Source organism: Oreochromis aureus, linkage group 11 (assembly GCF_013358895.1).
Source record: "Oreochromis aureus strain Israel breed Guangdong linkage group 11, ZZ_aureus, whole genome shotgun sequence".
NCBI classification, from domain to species: domain Eukaryota; kingdom Metazoa; phylum Chordata; class Actinopteri; order Cichliformes; family Cichlidae; genus Oreochromis; species Oreochromis aureus.
In genome coordinates, this window is record NC_052952.1 from 11,570,270 (window position 1) to 11,594,545 (window position 24,276).

General features: G+C 42.0%; 1 protein-coding gene across 1 annotated transcript; it reads right to left on the reverse strand.

The window, feature by feature from the left end:
• Window positions 1–488: 488 nt before the first annotated feature.
• On the reverse strand, window positions 489–12,298 carry LOC116314932 (basic helix-loop-helix transcription factor scleraxis). The gene is made up of 3 exons (XM_031733088.2): window positions 11,351–12,298; window positions 10,859–11,075; window positions 489–1,523 (listed from the first exon to the last, which is right to left on the reverse strand). Exons 1-3 carry the CDS (start codon window positions 11,743–11,745, stop codon window positions 1,485–1,487), a joined length of 651 nt encoding a protein of 216 aa, XP_031588948.1. The 5' UTR covers window positions 11,746–12,298; the 3' UTR covers window positions 489–1,484.
• Window positions 12,299–24,276: the final 11,978 nt, after the last annotated feature.

Here is a 24,276-nt window from a genome sequence, read left to right on the forward strand (position 1 = left end):
GCCATAACTTCTATCCTCTGACCTTGAAGATAATGTAGGAAAAGTGTGTAGTAGTCACAGGAGAAAGAAAAAGATAAATTATCATTTTAAAAAAGAGAATATGCTCAAAAATTAAGGGAAGAATCTACAGTTTCCATCACAGCAGCTGCCAGACTGGGAGAGATGCTGTATGAAGGTGATGGAGGACACAGAGTCAGAAACAGTGGAAAAGGCAGCAGAAAAAATAAGAAAACAAGACGATGATGTATGGATGCATCAATAAAAGGACAAGTTCAGAAGAATGTAGCTGGTGTGGGGCTAAGCACACTGGAAAGCCATCAACAACCAGACTCTGGGCAGTGGCACTCCAGGGAAAAGAGAGGAAGAGCAGAGGAGAAGAGAGAACAAGCATGTGGAAAGGTAAAGAAGAGGACAGCAAAGGGACAAAGGCAGATGTCCAAGTAGCCAACCTGCAGATTCAATTTTGCTCATTTTCCTCCCCTCTCCCTTTGCCTTGCCTTTTTCTTTCCTCCTTAAGCCTCTGTTGCCAACCTCATCTGCAACTTTAGTCAGTGTGAGCAACAGCAGAACCAACTAGAACCGAGTTCTCGAAGAGAGAAGGAACAAGCATGTGAGAGAGAAAGAGAGCGCCACAGGTGAATAAGGGTAATTAGGTTTATGTGAGCTATGGGATCAGACAAAGAGGAAGTTCCACTTAAAGGCGAGTGAATTCTCTCCACCAGCCACAAAAGGATAATACAGCATTGATTTGCTATTAAAATATATCTGCAGCTCACCGGAAAGTCACGGTGGAAACTTCTACGACGTTTATTGGTTGGAACTGGCAAGGATTAGGAGAAGATTTTAGAGTACAATCTGTTTAACATACCAGCAGCATATGAATGAAATTTAATCCCAGATATACAAACTATTTATTGCTCATCTTGAGTTAAGTTCAACTCTCAAAAATGATTATTAGAAATAACCAATGCCAACAATGTTCCAGCATATTTTTGTGATGTCATATAGCCAACGATTGTACCTCAAAACGATGCACATTGTTTGTCAAAAAAAGTCATATAGCCGTTAAATAACATAGTTTCATTATATAATGTTATGTCACATAAATATACATTTATACTTCAGTTTACACATTAATAACACACAGCTTTTCAGGAATACAAGTTTATGAGTGTGTTTTCAGATCATGTGCCATAAGTTCTCAGAGTCACTGATACAGTCAAAAGTCTTTAATAAGTGGTATTAAGAGGTTCTTGGTGGTGTTGGTATGCATGTGAAAGCCATTTGAAAGTTCTCTAAAAGTTAAAAAAAGGTCCTTTAACAAAATGCAAACTTTAGTCAAAATGTTCCTGGAAAATCCTGGAAGTGCTACAAGGAGTCCTTCAAAAGTCTTTGAGTCTGGTTAGTCTTCAAGTTGCAGTAATTTTAAAAATCGCTGTAAGCAAGTGATGAGCATTTTATCCACGTGGCTCGTGTCCTCGTTGTTAGCTCCTTATGGCGGTCTTCCTGTCTCTGTCTTTATTCTGCAAGAGACAGAAACAACATCTCACATCACTGAGGGGAAATCAGACCGAAACAACAGTTTGGGTTTTGTTCTCACAAGTTAGAGCTGGAGAAAACTTAAACGGTAGGTGGAAAAAAGGCTAACTGCATTGATTCTTTATGGTGAAAATTTCATTTCTATGCATGTTGTTGGTGTTTTTACTTGATATATTTCATAGATTTCTCAGGAGGGTGGCTTGAGAAAGCCTTCCCTCCTGTGAGACGACTTTATCTGTCCTCTCTCACAAATATAAAAAACAATTTGAGGTAAGATCAAAGAAACAAAGGCTATAATCTGCGATGGATACTTCTTAATCGTCATTTCATGAAAATTTGCCAGTTTTGATAGAAGCTTTCTCTGGTTTCATTAACACAAGCATATTTTACTTTTAATGAATTTATTCAAACCATGTTTCATCACAGAGGCTCTAAAGAAGCCCAGCAATTTTACAGTCAAAAAAAAAAATCATAACAGGTAAAAAAGACGAATGTTTTTTTTTTATGTAAACCATAAAAAATGCACTCAAAAAATATACAGTTTAGTACTGGAATCACTGGCACAGCAACTTCATGTGGTTTTAGATGTACTCTGCTTTTAGTTGATGGGAGAGTAAATTAGCCTTGACTGCATGCAGTAAACTCACATAAACACATTCTGTACTGTAGCACACAACATTAATTGTGGTGGCAGAGAGAAATGAGCTTTTCTTTAATACTATTACAGCCTGAAGATTGACATCATGAGCTGGTTCATGACAGCAGAGCATGATGATATGCTTCTCATTTATCTGTGGTATCAGAGCAAGAGGCCCTGATTTCCTGGCTGGTTAGGAGACCTTCGCTATCTGGCCAGGAAAATAACATCACTTTTTCCCTCTTCACCTAACCTCTTCTCAGCTCACTTGGGCCATCCACCACTGGCTTTTCAGGCAACAGTCAAGGGATTTTATTGAACACACCACTGAGTGATATGCAACACATATCATCCGTGCTTTTGTAAAAAAAAAAAAAGGAGAAAAAAAAGACTGATGTTTTAAGGATTAACTCATAACTGACAAAGGATCTTTGTTATTTAATTCTTCAGCTGAAGAATTAGGCTACCATTATCCCATATGCTAATATAAGCACTCTTGTCCTCTCCTGACTTTTCTCTACCCCCTCTCATATCATCTCAACTAACCCTCTCTGCCTCCCACTTTCCTTTCCTCTCATCACGCCGAACACCTGTTACACATTTCCTCTCAGACGGTGCACAAGGTGTAGGTGTTTGGAAAAATCCGTTTGCCTGAGATCAACATAGGTGGGTTGGTGGTTGGAAGGGTATCAGGCGGTAATCAAAGAATGAGATCATAAGACTTGGACAGGAATTGGTACTCCCACTGACGGAGGTGAGTGAGTGTGAGGAGACGCAGAAACAGTTGTTGTCAATCCTTCCTCCAGCTGGATCAGCAGAGGATCATTAGATTACACTGCAATTCAACCATTACCGTTGCTAGACATGAATCATTACCACTGTGTTACTGGCTGCGAGTGCAAGTATGAGCAACACCAGCGATATAATTTAGTATCTAGTAGCCACGCTTAAAAGCAGCTACTTCATGTGACCAAATATGTCTTATTTGTTCTTCTGTTGTCCTATTTTCAAAACTAAGTAGATGGTAGGTGAGATGTTACTAGCATAAGGAAATATAAGAACATCAATCAGCACATGTAGGGTTTCCTCATTTGTAAAGTCCATAGAGGTCTTTCAGCCTTAATCCTAATGCAAATAAGCATATGTTTACCACCATTTATACTCTCAGATGCCTTCTGGATTGTTTGTACCATAAATAAAAATGAGGCACTTATATCGTATTAAGAGTTTCTTATGACTCAAAGACAAAACGAGTGGGAGAAAAGGACAGAAAATCCTTATTTTGTTGGTGTCCGTGGATCCCATCTGTAGATTTGCTCTTTTTTGCTGAAGAGCGCAGTTTTATAATTTATAGTAAATCTCTTGGCTGTGATTCGTGGACCGCTGGGGGATCCCCCACATTAAGAACCCTTGCTTTAGGCACAAATCCATTCCTAGTACAACTGAGAGTCTTGCTATGATCACCATAAAAGATTACATGAGACTAATGATCTGCCTCAAATTGTCTGTCAGTTTAACCATCTGACATGACATGCAGTCTGGCTCAGATGTCTATTTTGTGTCACTTACAGCCTGGAAAAACCTCAGCTTCATTGACGCTTTGCTCTTATTGTGCTTGTTCCCTTTCACAAACCATCAAAAGCATCAGTTGGAAGACAAAAACGCAGCCATGCTCCTGGGTGTTTGTTGGAAAGCAACGGGGAAAATTGAAGGCATTTGTCAGTGGAAGGAAAAGTACTTGAGGCAGTTTAGAGTTAAAGTGGGTACGTGAGAAATTTCACTTGAAATTTGTGTGTGAAAATTGGATGATTTCCCAAATTACATCAAATTACGGTGGAATCGGTAGGAATCAGCCCACGTCTCATTGTTAGTGCTCCGTGACAGTTTAGAGGCACAGCTGTAGCTGGTGTAGGCGGTTCAGCTGGAGTGTAGCCGGTTCAGTCAAAACAGAAGGTGGAGGGGATTTGGGGAGGGGGGGCTTTAAGGCCGGACTGGTAGTCAAAACAATCTCCTGAAGACTAATAGGGCATGCTCGGATGACATCTCTGCTCTCTCTTTTCTCTTTCCAAACACGCTCGCGCGCACGCACGCATACCGCTGTCTTCCCAGGAGGCCGATTTGTCTGACACTAATATGATTACCTGCTGATGTTTACTTTAGATATGATATGATGATACTACCAAACTTGAACAATATTTTTGGACCAACAAGGAGAAAGCAGCCTGTCTTAGCCCTAATGTGAAGACAGTAAACACTTTCTTCACAGCATCTTATCAAGTCCACAAATTCAGGCTTTAGTATTGTTTTTCCGAAACCCAATCCTGCCGTTCCTTCACCTATAACTGGATTTTCCATTCTCTTTTTTTCCTGTGTTAAGCTGTTCTGTCAAATACAAACATCTAATTTAGTTTCTGGCTGCACGAGGACAGGAATGACTGGTTGGAAAAAATAATTTCTACTTGGGCACTGGCCCGCAATCGTATAAGGAGATTGGTATTTAACCATGAAATGAAAACTGGTAATATCCTTTCAGTTTAGCGAGTGAAAGTATGTGTATGCGTCAGGGTCTCTGGTGGCTTATAGGAGCTGTAATTTCCCCCATAAATGATCATTAATTGATAAATAAAACATAAGAGACTTCGATTGAGTGAAATAAAACACAAAATAAGGCCCCAGTCTGCCACTACGTGACTTGGACGCATCACAAATTCATGTTCATTGCATCTTCGCCAGTAAGCACGGCTCTTGATTAATCTCAGATCGCCTAATTAGATGCTGCTTGCACCAGGCAGCCACACATGTACTTCATTTTCCTCCGCATTTTAAAAATCTGTTTTAATGACTCCATAACAAGCCAGACTTCATTTTCACTAGTCTCAGATGACTTAATTTTGCTACATTATGCACTAACCAGCGCTTGATCATCAGTGCTAAGATGTAGACCCTGAAAAAGCCAGTATGTCATTAGCTTCAGTACATATTGTTTCAAGAAACAGCATAAATCCTGCTTTGTCGCTGTGTTTCTCTAAGGCCTGGCTCGACCTTCTGTAGTTTTGTTTTAATTTGCTCGGTGAGCGGCCCTTTCCCCGAAGACCGAATGGCTACAGAATGATAGTTTTGCTAATAGATTTTGTTAGTTATCTGACCCGGCTTCTTCTGCTGGTGTTAAATTAGGATTTAACTGTTTCCATCTGTGCTGAAAATACACAGACAGGTCCACGCTCGGGGGCACGCAGTCGTACACAAACTCACACACACCGAGCGTGGCCGAGAATACATTTAGACGCTGCCGTCAGCGTGTTAGCTGCCTTCGATGCACCTCATTAGCATAGCGAAGCTCTTGCTCACGAGGCACGAAAAACATTCCCTCCAACTCAACGCTAGCATTATCAGCAAATGAGGGCAATTTAGTTTTCATCTATGACGTTCTACCGAGACGTCGACTCCGTGCACAAAAGTGACGCAATGCTTTTTTCCAGTGAAAACAGACTAATATCCAAATAACTGCAAAAACCGCAGTCATTAGCGCGGCCCCGCACATGTCCTATGCATGCATTTAAGCCCTCTTTAGGCCCACGGTTCATTTGATCTCTATAAAGAAGCAAAGTGTAGTTTGAGCACAGCCTAAAAACCAACTGTCCAAACTGGAGGATAAATAGCTAAGTTGATTATCCCGCTGAGTCGTTGGCTATTTCTCTCTCTCTCTCGCTCTACTTCTCCATCTCTGTTTCCACAACTTCCTGCACACCATTAGTTTAGAAAGTGTTGAAAGCGCAGTCGTGATCCAGAACTCCTTAACTAAGTAATCATATTTAAGACTTTTTTTTTTCTCTCTTTTTTGCACGCTGTCTAGAAGTGGTGAACGGCTGTCTGGTTGGAAAGACGAGGAGGTAGGGTGAAATGCTTTTGATAAAAGTGTCTGAGTGCGGTGGTGCGCTGTGTGCCCACATGTGTGTGTATATATATGTGTGATTGGTGTGGGCGTGAGTGTAAGCAGGGAGGGCGTTTCACAGTGAGTGGTTTCCAGGCTCCTTTAACATCACCATCAAAGCCCAACGTCAATGTGTTTCTAATAGCAGCCGCTGAATTAAACACTGGCTGTATGGCCTCAGCAGAGGATAAATCATTTACAGAACAATTAGCTCATTTGTTGCTCCGCTCTGTGCTGCCAATGACTTCCAGACACAGAGAGCCAGCCAGTGTGTGTGTGTGTGTGTGTGTGTGTGTGTATCTGTCTGTGAGTGTGTTTGCAAGGTTGCTGCTTAACACACATTAAAAAATTCACTCGCTCTTGATGTGTCACTCACATCCGTCTCATGCAAAAACAATTGCAAGTGCTCCTCGCCCTCACACCAGCAGCGAAGAGGTGAGTTTCCAGTTGCACAGTGAGATTTTAGTGCCCCCGTCTTTCCATCCACGTACAAAAATCACCATGTGTAGTTCTGCTGCAGCCGAGATATAAATCAGAACTGTTTGCGATATCAAAGCCAGAACGCATTGTCTGGTTACATTTGCTTTTTGATTTCCAGAAATTCCAAATAAATGACCTCCGTTGAGTGCGAGTAAAACTCTGGGCCGTGCCTTAAAACGCTTGTAAACGCATCTAAATTTAACCATTTCAAAAGAAGCGCTGGTCTATTTACACCAACCACACCATAAGCACCAGAGCAATTATAATTCCACCAGATTTTTCTTTCACTTTTTTTTTAAAATTTAAAAACGTCGCTTTTAATTAATCAGACGAGCTTCTTCGAAATTCAAATGATGGAAAACACTTGGGCACGTCACATCCAGCTTGAAAGGAGAATACAGTGTGATTGCTCTTATTGGCAGACAAACCGCTATTTCTATTTACTTTAGCCCTTTGAATTGAATTAACCCGCTCTCTGTTTCGGGCCAAAAGAAATAGGCCACAGTTGAACGCTGCGGACTAGAGACAGACAGATTAGCACATTTTAAAAGATGTTTGTTTTGAATCACGTTTTGCATAAATTCAGATTGTAAAATAACTGCAGCAGACAACCATCTCGACACTTTCACCATCACTGAAGGTGACCTCTACCAGATATTGACTTAAGACAATAAAGAGCTGATTATTATAAAAGCTGCCACTGCGAGCTTCTCCTGTCACATGTTGAGTCCAGGCATCTGACAGTTGCACTGACAGCAAAGAGCCTTTGCACAGGATAGCTGCATCAGTCAAGTAGACAGCGCAGGGATTTGAGCCTCGCTCGGCTCACCTCAGTCGTCTGTCCTCAGTATTGTACATCTCATTTACAGATGTAGCCATCAAGCATGTCCCCCCTTTTTTTAAATCCAAGTATCAAAGGCACCAGCATGCAAGAGCTGCGCTCCAGTTTGTCTTTGCCAAACTGCGTGTGCTCCACCCCTTACACATCAGATGTTTGCTGTGATATATATGAACATTCAAGGAGGTATTTGGCATCAAAACAAAAGATACTGAGAGTAAATTTCACAAAGTACCTTTTCAGACTTCACCTGACACTTTAGGGCATCAAGAGAGAGATTTTGTTCTTTATGTTAGCACGAAAAATTAAAAATAGATAATTTTTTTTTCCTGACAAGCCTCTACTAAACCTCTCCCCCAGTATCTTGAATTTTTCAGATGACTTGAAGGTGGGTGAAAATTTTTAACCTAAAATCTGACAAAAACAAAAAAAAGACCTGTCATTCATCAAACGGCTGACATTTGACGACGCAGCGATATTGAGAGGGTTTTAATTATGTTCTGTATCATTTTCAGGAAACTCGCCGTAAATGAGTGAAATTCATTTTAAAGCTCCTTAAAACATGTGAATAAAGAGCTGGCACATAATGAAATCACATCAGTATTCACATCATTATTCCTCCGACTCTGTAAGATGTAAAGCGTAGCACTCCGTGTGCAGTAGTCATTACTAACAAGACTGTTTGTTTTGAAACAGTTATACTGTATTCACACACATAATAAGAGGAAATGAGCGTATACTTTTCTCACTTTCGCCCTCTCCGACGCTGGAAAGAAGTGTAACTGAAGCAGCTGGTCTAAGCAGACCTGACAGCTGTGATGAACCTCAATGACCATAAAAACATACAAAGAGAGCACTCAGGACACAAAGTCTCATTTTACCTTCACAATCGTTTCCTCTCTGTAATCACCAACACCGACTCTGCCCTTTAGCCCACTTAGACCCACTATAGCCACTTTTCCAGGGAAAACGAAGTGCTCTCGGGTTCTGCCAATCAGAGGAGGCCAAATGAACCTGAACTCCCTCATTTTAAAATATATTTTAAGGTAATCGCATCAATTTAATTTGGAAAGCGCACAATAAACATTCAGCGTGGATACATGAGCCTCTTTGCACTGCGTATGATGGCGAGTAGGAGCACTGGAGCCTGTTGTAGTGATATTATTATCACTACACCAGGCCTTTGTTGAAGGGTCCAGCTAACAAGTCCTGTGCTTGTATCCAAAGCCCAGCTCAGCTCATTCCTGTGTGCCAATACAGCTTAACTTTTAACATAGCCACACATTGTATGCTGTACTTGTACCCACACAACATCCTGCTGCTAACCGTCTAACTAACCAAGTGAAGATGAATCCACCACTGAAATTAGACCAAGAAATGCACCATTTAACATTTTTTTACTGGTTGTATGCAGTAAAAAAATGCAATATAAAGTAAAAAAAAAAAGCCTTTCACATTGTGATACTGATAAGCTACTAAATTCACTTTAAGCAGAACTGCAAAGGCATTATAGTTGTTTTTGTGTGTGTATGATTCATAAAACTGTTTGCATAAACCAAAACTAAGCAACCATTTCTACACCCTTGTGCTAACTCATCTTCTGTCTTCTCGCTTGTGATTCTTCTGGATTCGTTTGGGGAAGTCAGCCAAGTAATCTTGATGCAACGTACACAGCACACAGGGGAGAATAATGAGACTTTTCATTGAGCTAGCGGGAAACATCATAACGTGACTGACAGTGTGTAACACAGAGTAAGCTGAAGTGTCTGCGCTCGAGTGTTTTGACATGAGAAATAGTTTTCTACCCAGCATGGATTTACAGGTCAGTCATGCAACCACAGTGGCGAGCTGACAGCAGCAGATAGTATTACAAAGCTCCTACTGGCAGCTCTGACCTCCATCGGGCCGATCGATATGCACAGAGATGGTGGTGGTGGTGTTTGAGGGGAGCCGGGGTGCACATGTTGAAGGTGAAGAAATGAAACAGAATGAGATGTTTGCGAGGACAAAGGAGGAAGTGAAGGAGTCAGCAAGGACAGACAGGTTAAAAAAAAAGGAGAGGAGGAGACGGTGGAGAGGGAGGGGTACAGGTTTCAGGCGAGTTATCTGCGAGCTGAGGACGTCTGGGTTTGGACGCTCAGGACGTCTAGTTTTTCACTCGCACAAGTTTGGAGGGGTGGGGGGGTTGGGTGGGACACTAAGACTGCTGAGTCTCAGGTTATCCCCCAGCTAAAGGGTCTCTGGGTTGAGACACTGAGGAGGGTATTAGCTTTCACACACTGCTGGGGTAACGGCGGAGTCTGCCAGATGTCAGCCCCTTACCCATAAATCCTGCTAAATGGGCGGCAGCTATGGGCTGGGGGGGGGGCGAGTCAACTCTTTATCATCTTCTGTGGCATTTGTCAAAATCAGAACTGGGGTCATATATATTTAATTTCACTCAGCTGATCCCTCATTTGCTGTATTTTCTCATCAAGCTGATTATTTTCGTCTGTGAGAGTGGCTTTGATTATGTTAATTTCCCACGATGACTCAATCGAATATGAGCAGAAACAGGTTCGCCCTAAAGTGTAGCTTAACCATTCTAATAGTTGTAGAGAAATGTAGATTTTTGTCAAGAATATTGACAAAAGTGGAGAAAAAATTGTGTTTTCTTTTAGCTTTTTTGATCTAAAATGTTATCGATTCTCCACCTACATTTTGTCTCGTGACTGTGACTTTCACTGGAACAAAGTAATTGCCAGTTACCAATTTGTATCTCTCAGGTCAATCTCGAGAAGTTATGATTAAAACCTTCTCGTATTCGGGCTGACGTCAATGCATTCTTGAAATTATACGCATGGTTTTGGACAGATTTCATGGGCTCCTGGTCATAAATCTCAGTCACTGCATAAATACCCTTGTAAACTCTAAATTCATATTTTTAAAAAGAGAGCAAAAACAAACCCATAGATGGGTTTAGACACAACACTCGTACACATTTAGTCTGGAAAAAGCCTGCGTGCCGTTTGAACCTAGCTCTCGGAGAGAAAAACAACCATTACTGTGGACTGTAACGCTCAGAGATTTTCAGAAACCACCTGCTTGATTAAAACTAACCCCCGATGATATAATAACACTGAGTCCTTTAAAAAGTGGTTTTGCTTTTACAGTCCCTCTGGGCCAATCTGGTTTATGGGCACATTCGCTGATCTCAGGTCAGCTGTCCTAAACCACCACACAGTGTCTACGACCGCACTGGTCTTCAGCTAAATCTCGATAATTTGTATTTTGGAAAATTTAACAAACATAAATTAAAAAAAACAAGACTTTTCTTTTTAACTTCCCACCATTTAGTTTTAGAGGATTTTTATGCAAAACGCACTTTTAACTTAATGTTTTCCCCGATTTCCCTCTTCCTCTTTTACTGACTGAGAGTTTGTTATTCGCTCACCATTTTCCTCTGGTTGCTGAGGCAGAAGGTACAGATGTGCTTGGGCTGCGCTGATTGGTCGGATCCTCGGGTTGGGGAGGAGCTGACATGGAAAAACGGCGGTGAGGGAGCGTGGCAGGGCTGTCCGTCGTGAAGCCCTTCGCCCAGGAGCAGCACATTACCCAGATGGCTTATGTAGCTGCTGGCCAAACGCAACGTTTCGATCTTTGACAACTTCCTGCAATCATGAAAACAGTTGTGGTGTTGACAGAGAAAAAAAAACGAAATTTGGAGGGTAATGTAAAGATGTCTGCCTCATAGAATATGCTCAAAACAGTAAGATAATGATGCTAGATGCTAGAATTTTTCTTCCCTGTTCGAGTTTGGAAAGAGTTTCAGATTAAAGGCCTAAATATAGAACCGTCATTTATTTGGTTCTCCAGGTGGAAATCATTCAGTCTCTGTCTTATTTGTGCATCATGTCACGAAACAGTAACTCATGCTGCTCTTTACCTGTCTGCAGGCTCGGTGGGGATGAGTGTGCGCAGCGCTGTAAATGCTGTGTTGACAGAATTGGTGCGATCTCTCTCCCGCGCGTTGGCCGCGGTCCTCTGGCGATATTCCTTAGGTGGAGATGAGTCCGGGGGGACCAGCCTCGCGGCCATGGCCCCTACTTCTATCCCTCCACCTCCTCCCCCGCACAGCTTCCTCTTCCTGTTCACCTTGATGTGAAAGGCAGATGGGGAAGACGAGGACAAGCGAAAGGCGGCGTTGGAGGAATTGCTGGTACGCTCCTCGGAGCCCGAGCCCTCGCTGCCGTTCTCGTCATCGTCTTCGGAGAGGAGGGCGATGTCGCCGTACAGGAATCGGCCCGCGGGGGGTGCCGTGCGCAGCATGGCGAATGTCATCTTGGGCGCAACAGCGTGACAGTTGCTGGTCAGTCTTGCGGGGGCTTCCTCAAGGCAAGGTTGAGCTGATGAAGCTTGTTGGCTGAAGCTGGTTGATGCTGACGGCTGCTGAAGGTGTCCACCAGAGCTATTTCCCCCCAAACTTCTCTTCTTCAAAAAATAAATTAAGCCAGGAGAATCGGATGTTTCCCTTCTGAGTCTAATTTGCCTCAACTTGTAATCTCCCCTTATTGAAGTTGATCCTAAAGCAGGTAAAGAGGTCACGACAACTTGACCTCAGAGCACTCGGGTCATGGACAGCTGCAGTCCTTCTTGTTCTTTCTGGATCTATTCACATGCACTTCACATCCCAAAGATCTGTGTCTCCTGCAGCTATCACAAAAAAATCAGTTTATACTTGCATGTTGAAGCAAAAATTGGTCTCTTCTCTCATTGCTTCTCTTCGCTTCTTTCTTTGCCCTTCGTTTCTATATTTGCCCGTTTCAATTCCAGAAACGACTCTGCGCCAGCCGCCTCACTCTCTCGTGCTCTCTGTCCTTTCTCCCTCTCTGTGTGTCTCTGCTCCACGTGTGCCTGCAGTCTGAGTGTTTCCGTCTGTCTCTGGTCTTAAAGCCAGTGGGAGGGCAAAAGGACTGCACTGCTCCTCCCTCTGAGCACTGAGGGTCCCTTGGCTGCTCTCTAGAAGCAGGCCAGAGAGACCGGAGGCAAGAGGCAAACCATCCGCAGGAGTTTGTTTTGGCTGCATGCTGATATGTTCCAGGGGAAATCCACCCTAAAACAGATCTTGCATCACCCACAGGGCCCTCTAAAATTTAAGAAATACGGTCGACATGTTGGATAAAATGCTGTCATGTGGCATTAGTAATAAAGCCGTTATCTTGGACGGTACAATCAGATGTCAGGTTGATCTATTTCTCTATATTTTTTTTCTTTTTTCCACAGAAATGTGTCCAGAATCAAAGTTACCAAACAGAATTTCTGTTGTGTTAACTTGTTTTCAGTTTCTCATGTGATACGTTCTTCCTGGTTTCTGTCATTAGTCTGACAGGACACGCTACCAGCAAGAGGTACAACTGGGTTTTTCATTTGCAAAAAAAAAATCATGTTTCGTTCAACCACTTCCTCGACTGCAGTAAGCTGTGAAGACAGAGTGGCGAGTGTGAGTGTTTTTTCTTTCCCTCCGTCTACATCTCTGATTTCATCCCAGGACAGCTGGCCGGGAGGCATCGCTGAGCTCATGGATGACGCCGAAATGTAGGTTTATCCGACCGCGAGACTTTTATCTGTACGAGCTGTGGCACTTAAAAGTTTAGCAATTTATCTATCCTCATGGGATTCAGACAATTAAGGTGAATTTAAGGTTCACACAACTGGAGATTGTAGTAGGAGAGCTGCAACTTTAAACTGCCTTCATCTATCAGTCATCCTCTGTTAGAGAAGGAAATTAATGGTTCAAAACAAGGTACAGCAAAGGAAGCGGAGACAGAGGTGAGAAGACGGACACAAGTGGGAGTAAACTAGCAAGAGACAAGGCAAAGTGTCAAACTGTAATCTGCTTTTTCTGCTTAAACTCTTTGTGATTTTATTAGTCATGATCGTGCAGCTTGACTCTTATTGCCAAGAGACTGTGTGACCTTTATGTGTTTCTTCCTACTTTAAATGTACAGCGGTTAAAGGTTGACAACCTATGTAAAGCTCAGCTATGAAGTCTGTAATCCTCAGTAGTACCTCAGTGAAAACTCTAAACCCAACTGCCATTACTGGTATGCCTCTTTTGTGTAGATTGGCAACAGTAAGCTGCTGCTGAAAACTAATAGCACAATGAATAATCTGTCAGAGTTACACAATGTTACAGTCGGCATTCATCACTCTCGATTTCTCTGTCTTTTTCCCTCTTCTGCCCATATTTCTCCCTGCCTCCCCTCCCCTCGGTGTCCATCCCTGCCCTTCAATCTTAGTCGTGGTGTTTATGCTGTGGTGTTGAGTGAATGAACCAAAGCCAACGCTGGTTGCAGCGGTTGATTGCAGTACATACAGGAAGCACAGAAAAGTGCAGCATAGGTGGGAATTAAACTCCAGTCCGACTACTATAATGAAAACAAAATGTGCTGCTCTTCCTACATATGAGTGCTTCACAGAAGCACAGAAGCATTAAGTTTTGGCACTCATCGGTTCCTCCTGAAGGTGCAATCAAACAATGCGGTTCTGCTCCTACAGTTCACGTTACACCACCTTTGCAGAGTTCACACTGCTACCATGAATAAATCTCCTTAAGAAAAAATAAATAAATAAATAATCTTCAGCTGCAGAACGTAATGGAAACAAGGAAGAAAGCAAGGGAAACACCCCCCAAGTGTAGCAATTTTACGCTTTGTTGGAAAAAACTTTTTCCACTTCCCTTCAACTCTTATTGAACACATCCGTTCATGAGATCAGTCCTCCTTCCAATCAATGGTTTAGATTAAAAGAAAAAGAACCTTTAATAATGCTCTTGTAGCTATTTAAACTTTTCCTAATGCTGAAAACTAAATAAAAGTGGACCAAAAATAACAAAATCCCTCAGTGAAAACAAACTTTGTCTTTCAGGAGCCAGCGCTGTATCCGACAGCTCATCGCTCTTGCGAGGGAGAAAACTAGGACAGTATGTGGTAAACAGTTGGGTTTGGGTCGGAGAACATTTTGGATCTCTTCTAAATATTATTGCTTTGGCATATATGTCTTTAATTGATAGCTGCGGCAGAGACGGACAGAAAATGTGGTATGTGTTTGTGTGTGTGAAGGAGGGGGGGCATGCAACAAAAGGTCACGAGTTGCGGTAATGTGGCATGTTAGTATTGTCAATGCTTGAGGAATCCTGCGATGATTTACAGCCCTGGAGTTAGAGAGAGATGAAGACATGATCTCTGAAATGACTTGTTCTGCGCTGTGCTCTGCCTATCTGCATATTTTTGACTGACCGCTAAAATGTCGAGGTGTATTTCCAAACCAGCTGCGCTCTCTCTGCGGCCCATCATTACATTGCATTAGCATGATCTTCCTCTAGTTTGCATATCCCAGGAGCGTGTGGCTGGTCTAATACAGTATCCATTTCTCTCTGAATCACTGCCAGAACCCATTCGACTGGGTATAATATCCACTATTTATAATCACGTATGTTTGCCAAGTGAATGTTGCATAAGAAGAAAGGAGTCGCATTACAATTCAGTAATGGCAGCATTTACATTTAAACTACATAAAAATGTTGACCAATATTCCTCGACGCAGACTGCGCTACACAGTGATGCTGAATGTTCCTGTGCCAGATATTATTGTTGTACTGAACTGCAGACCCAATTTGCAGTGTAACACTTATAGTTTTACACTTAAGTTGTACATGTATGATTTGCATAGTGCAAATAATGAAGATGGTGACATTTGACATGCCGTGTTATATGACACAGTCCTACCAGAATGTGGGAATTGCATCTTGCATAAACTTAGCATTAGGTTTTGAGGCTTTGCACCAACCGTGTGCCAAATGGCCATATCGTGCACTGGTGAACGCATACTTAAAAGCAAGTATATGTTCAGACTCTGGAAACAGCTGCGTGACGCAGTTCAAAGCGGAGCCAAAAGAAAAAGGCAGTTTAAAAAGTTCTTTTATTTGTGAATGAACAGGTAGCCACTCATGGTATTTTTAAGAGGTGTTGATTGTACCAAGGATGTAATTTCCCGAGCACACACCTTCTGGACCGTGGACTTATGGCATTTTCAGGCTGAAACAAGTGATTTAGTACGAGCTGGCAAAGAGAGTTTAGCAAATTCATTTTAGAGAATCCCATAAACTAACATCACAGAAAAAAACAAGGCCAATATGATAGAGAATATTGAAAAATGAGCAGTGACCTTTATGTTCGACTTGCAGCGCTCTTTCTTCTCACACTGGGACTTTGGAGGTTCTTTTTTTATGACAGCTTTAGATTATTTTTTTTGTGTTTTTGAATCACGTATTTTGAAATTGAGTGGCGTTCTCTTTTAAAGACACAGCAGCAGTAGTGGTGGCAGCAGCACAGTAGTAGAGCACCATCTGATAGTCATTACCCCTCCCCTCTCCTCCCCTCTCCTCCCCCATCCCTTCTCCTCCTCTTCTCCTCTCGCTTGATACTCTTCTCTCAGCTCAGACGTATTATTCATTAGTCTGATGAAAAACACCCACCATCTTAGTAGGGCCCAGCCTCGCGCACACACACATACACACACATGAACACACTCTCAGTCAGAATAAGTGAAGTGAACAACTCTGGCACGGGTCAGGGACCTGTCAAAACTCGGAAGCAGGTCTGGACTCGATACCGTACCAGAGAGCAGGCGTCTAGCAGGGGAAAGACACTCCAAGGAACTGAGCTATTTATTGTAGTCCTCAGATAATCGTTTCTATAGCCTCCACCGAAACTGATAGAAAGAGGGGAAAGGGGAAGATTTCTGTTATGATGCCACTGAGCAGACGTCTGGACTGGGTCATTACCAAAAGTAATTGTGTGCTCTCCGCAGCAGGGAGCGCACAAATAATGACAATGGGAAGAAGAGCAGGGATAGAGAGAAAAGAAGGTGGGATGGTGGAAAGCAGGACAAGGAAGAAAAGTAGGATGGAAAAGGGGGAAATGAATTGGGGGGGGGCGGGGGTGTCAAAGAAGACGAAGAGGAGAGAGCTGGTGGCAGCCTGCCAGCGCTCCAGACTGCAAAGTGTATTGTATGGGGAAAATGGTCGGAAGTGCTCGCCCCCCCAACTTGCAGCCCCCACCACCACTAGCCCCAATTTCAGCCTCATTCAGCCTCAGCGCCAGCCACACTCTACTGTGTTTCCCAAGAGAGCCAGACTCTACAGCTGGCCTTATTAAACTGAGAGAGGCAGAGAGACAGAAAAAAGACCGGGAAGGAAAGAGAGGTCACACAACTGGAAGACATCAGTCCAAACTGCGCTCGCTCTCTTAGTTTTTTCCGTTCATATCCCGTTTTATGATAGAGTTTCTCACAAACACGCTTGCGGTGCACTGGGTTCAAGCGCGTAGTAAAAAGCTATTGTTTGATTTGACATCCCTCAAAATGCTGTAAAACAATGAAAGAAATGCTGGGAAATTAAAGTCTGTGTGACTTTTATCTCGTTTGTCTGAGTGCGTCTGAAGGCTGTCGTCATACATCTGAGCCCTGCTGTATGAGCATGTCTCCTTTTAGTTTGTGAACACAGTGGGCCAATAAAAGATACTTTGAGAGACGGAAATCTGCTTCTAATCCTTTATCTTGTGGTCGTTTTGAATTTGCTTTATTTCTACTGCATTCTGAGTTTCTGTTCCACCTTGAAGGGGTTTTCATCAGATGCCTTTACTTTAAAATAACACAATTACGTTAATTCACACATGCACTGTGTTTTTTCCTCAAGCAGCTTCTGGTCACTGATCTACTCCTATGGGAAAACTGAGGATAAAGTCCACCTCCACTGCATACTGAGAGTCTGCAAAGGGTTACACACTCCATTTCTGTCTGCCTTTAAATGCTTGATCAGTGGAACACCTATATGTCAAGTATACACTGCTCTGTCTTTTGTGATATTGGTAATTGATCAGAGTGTTATTTGGATGAGCAATTAAAGGCTTTCATGCCTGCACCAATTACCTCCTGACACCAAGCATAAAGCTGGGAACCATTTGGGATGCTATTTGTGGTGAGTTGGATGCAATACATCTAAAAACTAAGCATCGTCTTTGAATAGAAAGTCTTTCTTTTTTTAAGTATGCAATGGGTTCATTTTACAGCATAACGCGAGGAAAGTGCAGAAAAATCCAAATGTGATGTCCACTTATTAGGGTAAAAACAAAAATGACCAGATTTGTCAGTTTCAGATTGTTTGTTTGGTTGGTTACTAAAAAAAGAATTGTTGGAACAACTCAATGATATTATGTCAACTGGTAACACGATTTAATTAAGTTTTTTTTAAATAACTTATTTCAGCAAGTCAGAACCTTCCAACAGATTTAAGTTACAAGCAACAGATAATAAGTAAAACTTAACTTGCACGCTTCACTTAAGAGAAAATAAGGGAAAAAGTTGTGATTTCAAGTTGATAGAAACCCCCACAATTGTCAATGGTAACTCAGCTGCAACACTTTTTACAGGTTTGGTTTGGATTTTTTTAAGATTGCTTCCAAGTAGTCCTATTCTTACCTTTTGCCAGTGGCGTTCCATAAGGACAAGCAAGGCAAGCAGTGCTTTCCAGAGACCAGCGTGTGAGGCAAGCTGCCGCTTTCACTGCTCTGAGATCAGTTAGATCCATAGCTTCTTATGGAAACATGGCTAGCATTAGCAAGCAAACTAGCTTCAGTGATTTATCATTGTAAGAGTGGAGTTTCATCTTGCTAACCGTGTATGTTGAGAAGATGGAGTTTGAAAAACCTGTTAAAAACTTATTTAATAAGCCGACCACGATGGAGAGAGGACAGTTCTCAACATGTCCGGTCTAATAAAACAGGCAAGCTAAGCAGGTGCAGGATCAGCAGCACTTTCAGATTAGTTTATGATTATGCTTATGAGCTCATGAACAACTGAGATTCTCACAGGACAGCGACCACAAGCCTGATTTTCTATAATATAATGTTTGTAATTAAACAGAATATATTTACAATGATCTCAACCTTAAACACATGCAGCAATAATCCATGTAACACTGATTTCTAGGATGGCAACTCTGCTTACCTTTCAGTAAAAGTCACTGCAAACCACTGCATTGAACTGCATTTTAACATTAAACTTCAATGCCCAAGCCCAAAGTCAACATGTCAGGAATCTAAGTGAGGGCTTGTTGTAGGGTTGCTTCTATTTGGTTTTTTAATTTTTTAAATTCATTATGGACTGTGAATTAATCCACAAAGGTCAGACTATCGAGCGCAGCTGTTACATCCTGATGTGGGAAAGCATTTGGCAGAAATAACCATTGCAGTGATGTGTGCCATTGTGCCAGAATTCTTTTTGCCACATCAGCACAATTTCTTTCAACCTACGTACCAGATCTGGCTCCCCATGACTCCATTTTCTTCCCCAAAGTCTGACATATGAGGAGATCCAGTGCGCGTCACAGACACACAAGGGAAATGCTCAGACGGACTTCAAGGACTCATCACAGCAGAGCAGCTCCACTGAACGCGGTGTAGTCCTGCCAAGGAGACAATCAAAATCAAAGCTGGTGCAGGAGCCCAGAGACAGTTATATCTTTGAGGAGCCTGTAACCAGACTGGCATGAGGTTAAAAGTTCTTATTGCCACATTGAGACTTGCACCCAAACAATCTTCTGGTTCTCCTCCACACAACAAAGGTTTCCCGAAAAGACAGCCAAATGGCACTTTAAAATGGCTTCCTGCCACTGCAAACTACAATCAGTGGAAATGGAAAGCACATGCAAGCAAAGAATGAGCGACACAACTGAAGTCGCTTGTTACAGTGCACAACTGGCTCTGTAATAGGTGCTGGACATCTCTGATAAAGTTTAAAATCAAGTCAACACTTAAGTAACCCTCCTTAAGTAAATGAATAAAGACACAGGAGACTTAAACAGCTATTAAGGCTAACCTTTAATAAAAAAGTGCAAAGTGATGCTGGAAATAAAACTGAACTGGCAAAGCAGCCTTGGCTGCATAGAGAAGGCGACCCCACTCAGCATCAGGCAAACAAGACTGAAACACGTTGTTCCTTATCTTCAAAAGAAAGACATGGAGTACAGGTGGCCAACACATGACTTGTGTGTCAATTCCAAACAGGTCAATTCCAGGTGGGGGAGCCAACATCAGCTCCTACCGATTAAATCTTCAGGACTAATAAATCCTGAATATTTCAAGCTGATTTTTTCTGTGTATCTTACAACAAATTACACAAAATTACCCAGCTGATTATACACAAACTTTAACCCACAATCACACGCATTTTGTTCCAGTGTAAATCAAAGGCCTGCTACATTTATTTCTTGTTGAGTTAATGCTGGATGCAGAAAATGAGCACAATCACACACACAAAAAAGTAGAGGGTTTGTCTGAAACCCAGTTTGGAAGCACTGCTGCTCACCTGTGAGATATTTGCTTTGTTGCTACATAAACGTCTTTGAAATCTCTCTATAGGCATTAATGTGAGCCATATCCTCAGGAGAAACCGTTAAAGACTCTGCTTCAACTAAATCAGTTGAATACAGACAGCTGCAGCTGCTCTGCAGCGTTTTCATGACGGGGAATAAATCTAACATTAAAAAATCAAATCCCGGCTAAAAAAAAACTCGGCTTCACCAATCACGGTGGATCCAGTCTCCTTTTCTACTTTCTCTGAGTTATTGACGACATAAAAGCGGCTCCCCAGACTCTGCTGTTAAAGACTGGCCAGTAGCAACTCTGTTAACAGAGGAGTGGCGGAGCAGTAGTAGCGGACCAGAAGAGGAATCAGCTGTGATGTCATCGCCACTAATGAGGTGGCAGGAACGATTTGACCACCTGACTCACTCACCACCTCAGCTCTCTCTCTCTGTATTTTTAACTTTCTCTAAATGTCTCTCAGTCACTTTCTCACCCACTTTTTCTTCCCCTCCCATGTGCCACCATCTCTGCCGTCCCCCCTCTTTTTTTTCTTTTTCGTGGGCTGTGTGCGTTTTCCCTCACTGGTTATATGAGCTTAGTCGGCTCTGCTGGTTCACTTCAATCATTTCCAGTGCCACACTTGAATGGAAGAGTTGGGCAGCTATCACTGGTATAAACTAAAACCTCTCTAAACCTTTAATCAAGTCTCTTTATGAAACAAATCATTTATGCTAACAGGATTCTTTGTAATAAATGAGTGGTAACTAAAAGGTAATAATAAATAAAACATTACACATTGGTTTTCCAAACTCTTGAAGCTCTGGTTGGCTACAATAAGTTCCATGGTGTAATGACTGGCTGCCTCAAATGCCAGGGAGCTCACATCACTAAGAGAGCGAGAGAAAGGGGGGACAAAGAAAGGGGAGCTTGGAGCGCAACAGAGAGAAAGAGAGAAAGGGGTATGGACTAACTAGGAGCCTATCAGCAGCAACTTGCTACTGAGTGTGAAATCCATGAGTGAGCTTTGAGAGGTACTGGGAGAAACACAGACATAAACACAGAAACATTTATTTAGCATTGTTTAAAATGAGAAACAGGATCTGCTTACTTGAGGTTTTGAGATTAATTTATTTTTGGCAGGTTTTGTAGTTTCTCAGAAAGAACAACAACCACCAAGAAAAATATATTCAATTCATTTCAGTTTTATTTATATAGCACCAAATCACATCAGCAGTCGCCTGAAGGCACTTTATACTGTAAGGTAAAAACCCTACAATCATACAGCAAAAACCCCAATAATCAAGTACTTGGTGAGAGTGGGATGGAGAAACTCCCATTTAACAGGAAGAACCCTCAGGGAGGGGCAACCAAACAGACAAAACATGCTGTGAAACAGAGCCAGAGATTATTCATTACCAGTGATTAAATGCAGAGTGGTGTGTAAGCACATAGAAGACAAAACATGTGAGTGAACAAGAATAATTAACAAGTGCTTGAGAACACAATCAAATGACCAAAACGTTATAGCCTGAAACTTTAGCTTATTATACTTACGCTTTTTCAAGAGCATATTCTAGGTGGCAGTTTGCAATTTTGTTTTTTGTTTTTTTTGTTTTTCCATTTTTTACACTCCTTTATTTATATCCCAATACTGTGTGTCATTACCCCTTTGTCCTCTCTCTCCCTTGCATTTTGTACCTCTCTCCTGTCTGTCCTCTTTCTCCCTTTGCCTTCTCCCAGGCGTCTCTGGTTCTGGAGCTCCAGTTACTGACCTTACTTGCCTTCCAGGTATTGTTATTTTGCATGTTGTCTCCCTGTGGTCTTGTTTTGTCTCTTTCTTGGGTGCTGCTGAGTTTCTTTCTATCTAAGGTCTTTACTTCAAAATGTAAAGTACCCTGTGGTGACTTACGGCTAATAAAACTGAGCTCAATAAAATATGTTGAAAAAACACACTAGAAGTAATTTTCACTGCAACAGAAATTTTTCATTGTGAGGTTTTTCTATATTCCTGCGTTACTGATATGCTGGGAGTTCTTCCAGGGTGCACCCTGCCTCTCACACAGTCAGTACCGAGGCTCCAACCCCACCTCGCGAACCTATACTCTCAAATATTGGAAAATATTTGAGAGTATAGGTATTTTCTGACTACATAAATGTACTCAGGACCACTTTGCAGACTTCCTCCAAAGTTCTGCTTTTGAAAAGTTAATGCAGAGGTGTGATGAAAACAAATATAAAGTGCAAAGGGAGTTTTATGGCAGGTCAAGTACAAACATTTCATACTTCATACTACATTTTATGACAGTTCTACTGTGTTGCAGCAGTCAAGCAGCTTTCACCCATCAGACCTTGGAGAGCGAAAAATAATCCCTCTTTAAAAGTGACACTGAAGTTATTGGGTGGCAGGGGTTGAAGAGAACCTTTCTGCACGCTGTGCTCCAGGCGGATCAGAGATCATGGTCACCTATGGTGCTACACCTCTTGAGGTCATATTTAAAGACATTTTAATGTTGCTCAAAAGCTCAAAAGCAGCAGTGCGTTGACAACTCTTGTTTAATTGCAGGTGATTATCATGTGAGTTATCCCATTATAAACAATAGAAAATTGCACTGTGTACACAACATATTAAAGAGAAAAAAGGGAACACATTTATATATTATATATATATATTTATATTTCATGTCACCGGGTGTGAGAGAGAGAAGGTCAGTGGCATGTCAGGAATGGAAGAAATGAGAAGCGTTCATGTGATGAACTTGTTAAAGGAGGCTGACGGTGGAAGGGAAAGATGTGTGAAGTCGAGCCCTTGTGTTAAGTGTGCGTGTGTGTGTGTACGTGTGTGTGTTTGATGTTAGAGTCTTGTAAAGCAGCAGCTGGAGTGGGCTGTCCCCTGAGAACCACCACAGCCCTCTAGTAAACCACACACACACATACTGACACGCACAAACGCAGCCTTTAATAAAGCTATTGCTCGGTAAAACAGAAGACTCGACCAAGAAGCTCTTTAACACTAGAAGTCCCAGAGAAGAGCCATTTGGCTTTTCAACCAATGGCTGGAAGCTTTTTAATATCCTTAATCAGAGTGAACAGCTGCTTTTGTCATGTAAATAAGGTGGGGTTCATCATAGAATGAAGATCCAGGGAGTTAATGGGTCAGTACAGGACAGCCTCATTCCTCTGACCAGAAGGAGGGAAAAAAGAACACGTAACCTAAAATGATGGTCTATTTTGAACATTGTGTTTTGTTTTGTTTTTCTTCAGGTGATGTGTGCTATTATATGTATTTTGCCTGCATATGGTTCTACTGTAAAGCTGTGAATGTACTGTAAAACTCCCTCATCCAGATGTGGGGTTAGTAATACAAGCCACAGCAGGGGGACACCCAGTGATTGCTATGAAGTCAGTAGTTCAGTGAAACTCATTAGAAAAGTGAAACACCTGGAAGAACCTGTGAAACAGCAGACTGAGGTGCTTTTTTTCATGTGCACTGTATAAAATCTTTAGTTTTTTACATGTATCAAATATACTGACAGTTCACATGGTTTGCATATTTTCTGTTTCGAATAATAAGGGACAGGTGCTCCGGTTAAAGCAACATGTTTTTCTGTTTATGGCACGTCTCTGTTTAGGCAAACATCAGCTGCAGACAGAGCTCGAAATTAGTCTGCACCACAAAAATCTCCTTATTTAAGGAAACCACCGTTCTTTGCACATTCACATGTCATCAGATATCCCTTTTTTTTCCTTGATTGTTTGAATTATATTGGATGACATCATGCTGCAGCTGACTGGGAGCAAACACTCCTATTTTAGAGCTGTGGACTGTTTCCAGGGCGATGATATAACTTGGTCCAGATGAGCCCCTCCAAGGATTGTCTCATTATCACAAACGCCGCAGCTGCACACGACCACTGTTTATAGGAGTGACTGTGTGCACACGCTGCATGCGTATGTGCCTGTGACCATTTAAACTCTACTTGCAGTCAATTACCAGAAAATGACTTGTGCGGACAGTTTTCCCTCCGAAAAGCTAATTATAGGGTTTAGGTTAAAGTTAGGATTGGGGTTGGGATTGAAGGAAAGTCCTGGACTGAGATTGTTCCATGTGGAAGATGTGAAACCAGGGGCGTAGCCAAAGGGCTGCCAGGGTGGGACTGAACACTGGACAAATCTGATGACTCCCCCTCTGGACTAACCCCAAACTATGGAGTCTATATAATATACATATTATTTTTTAGATTTATTGGTATCAAAATATTTGGTAGTAACATACAAACTGACAACAGCAAGAGAAAACTAAAATGTTCCAACAACAGTTTTTAACATTTTTCAAGTCATGTGCAGCATGCAAATGCATTGTATGCATACACATTATAAAGACAAAGTTCCTGGCAGCATGCATAGCAGAGTTTTCCTGTCCAGTCTTCAATCAGGAGGAAGAGGAAGA

Excerpts from the sequence above, each read along its gene's own strand:
- LOC116314932 (XM_031733088.2), bottom strand. The coding sequence starts at position 11,745 with ATGACATTCGCCATGCTGCGCACGGCACCCCCCGCGGGCCGATTCCTG. Across the intron at positions 11,076-11,350 it reads CCCACCGAGCCTGCAGACAG|GAAGTTGTCAAAGATCGAAA; the intron begins GTAAAGAGCAGC and ends TCATGATTGCAG. Across the intron at positions 1,524-10,858 it reads TCAGCAACCAGAGGAAAATG|AATAAAGACAGAGACAGGAA; the intron begins GTGAGCGAATAA and ends TGTCTCTTGCAG.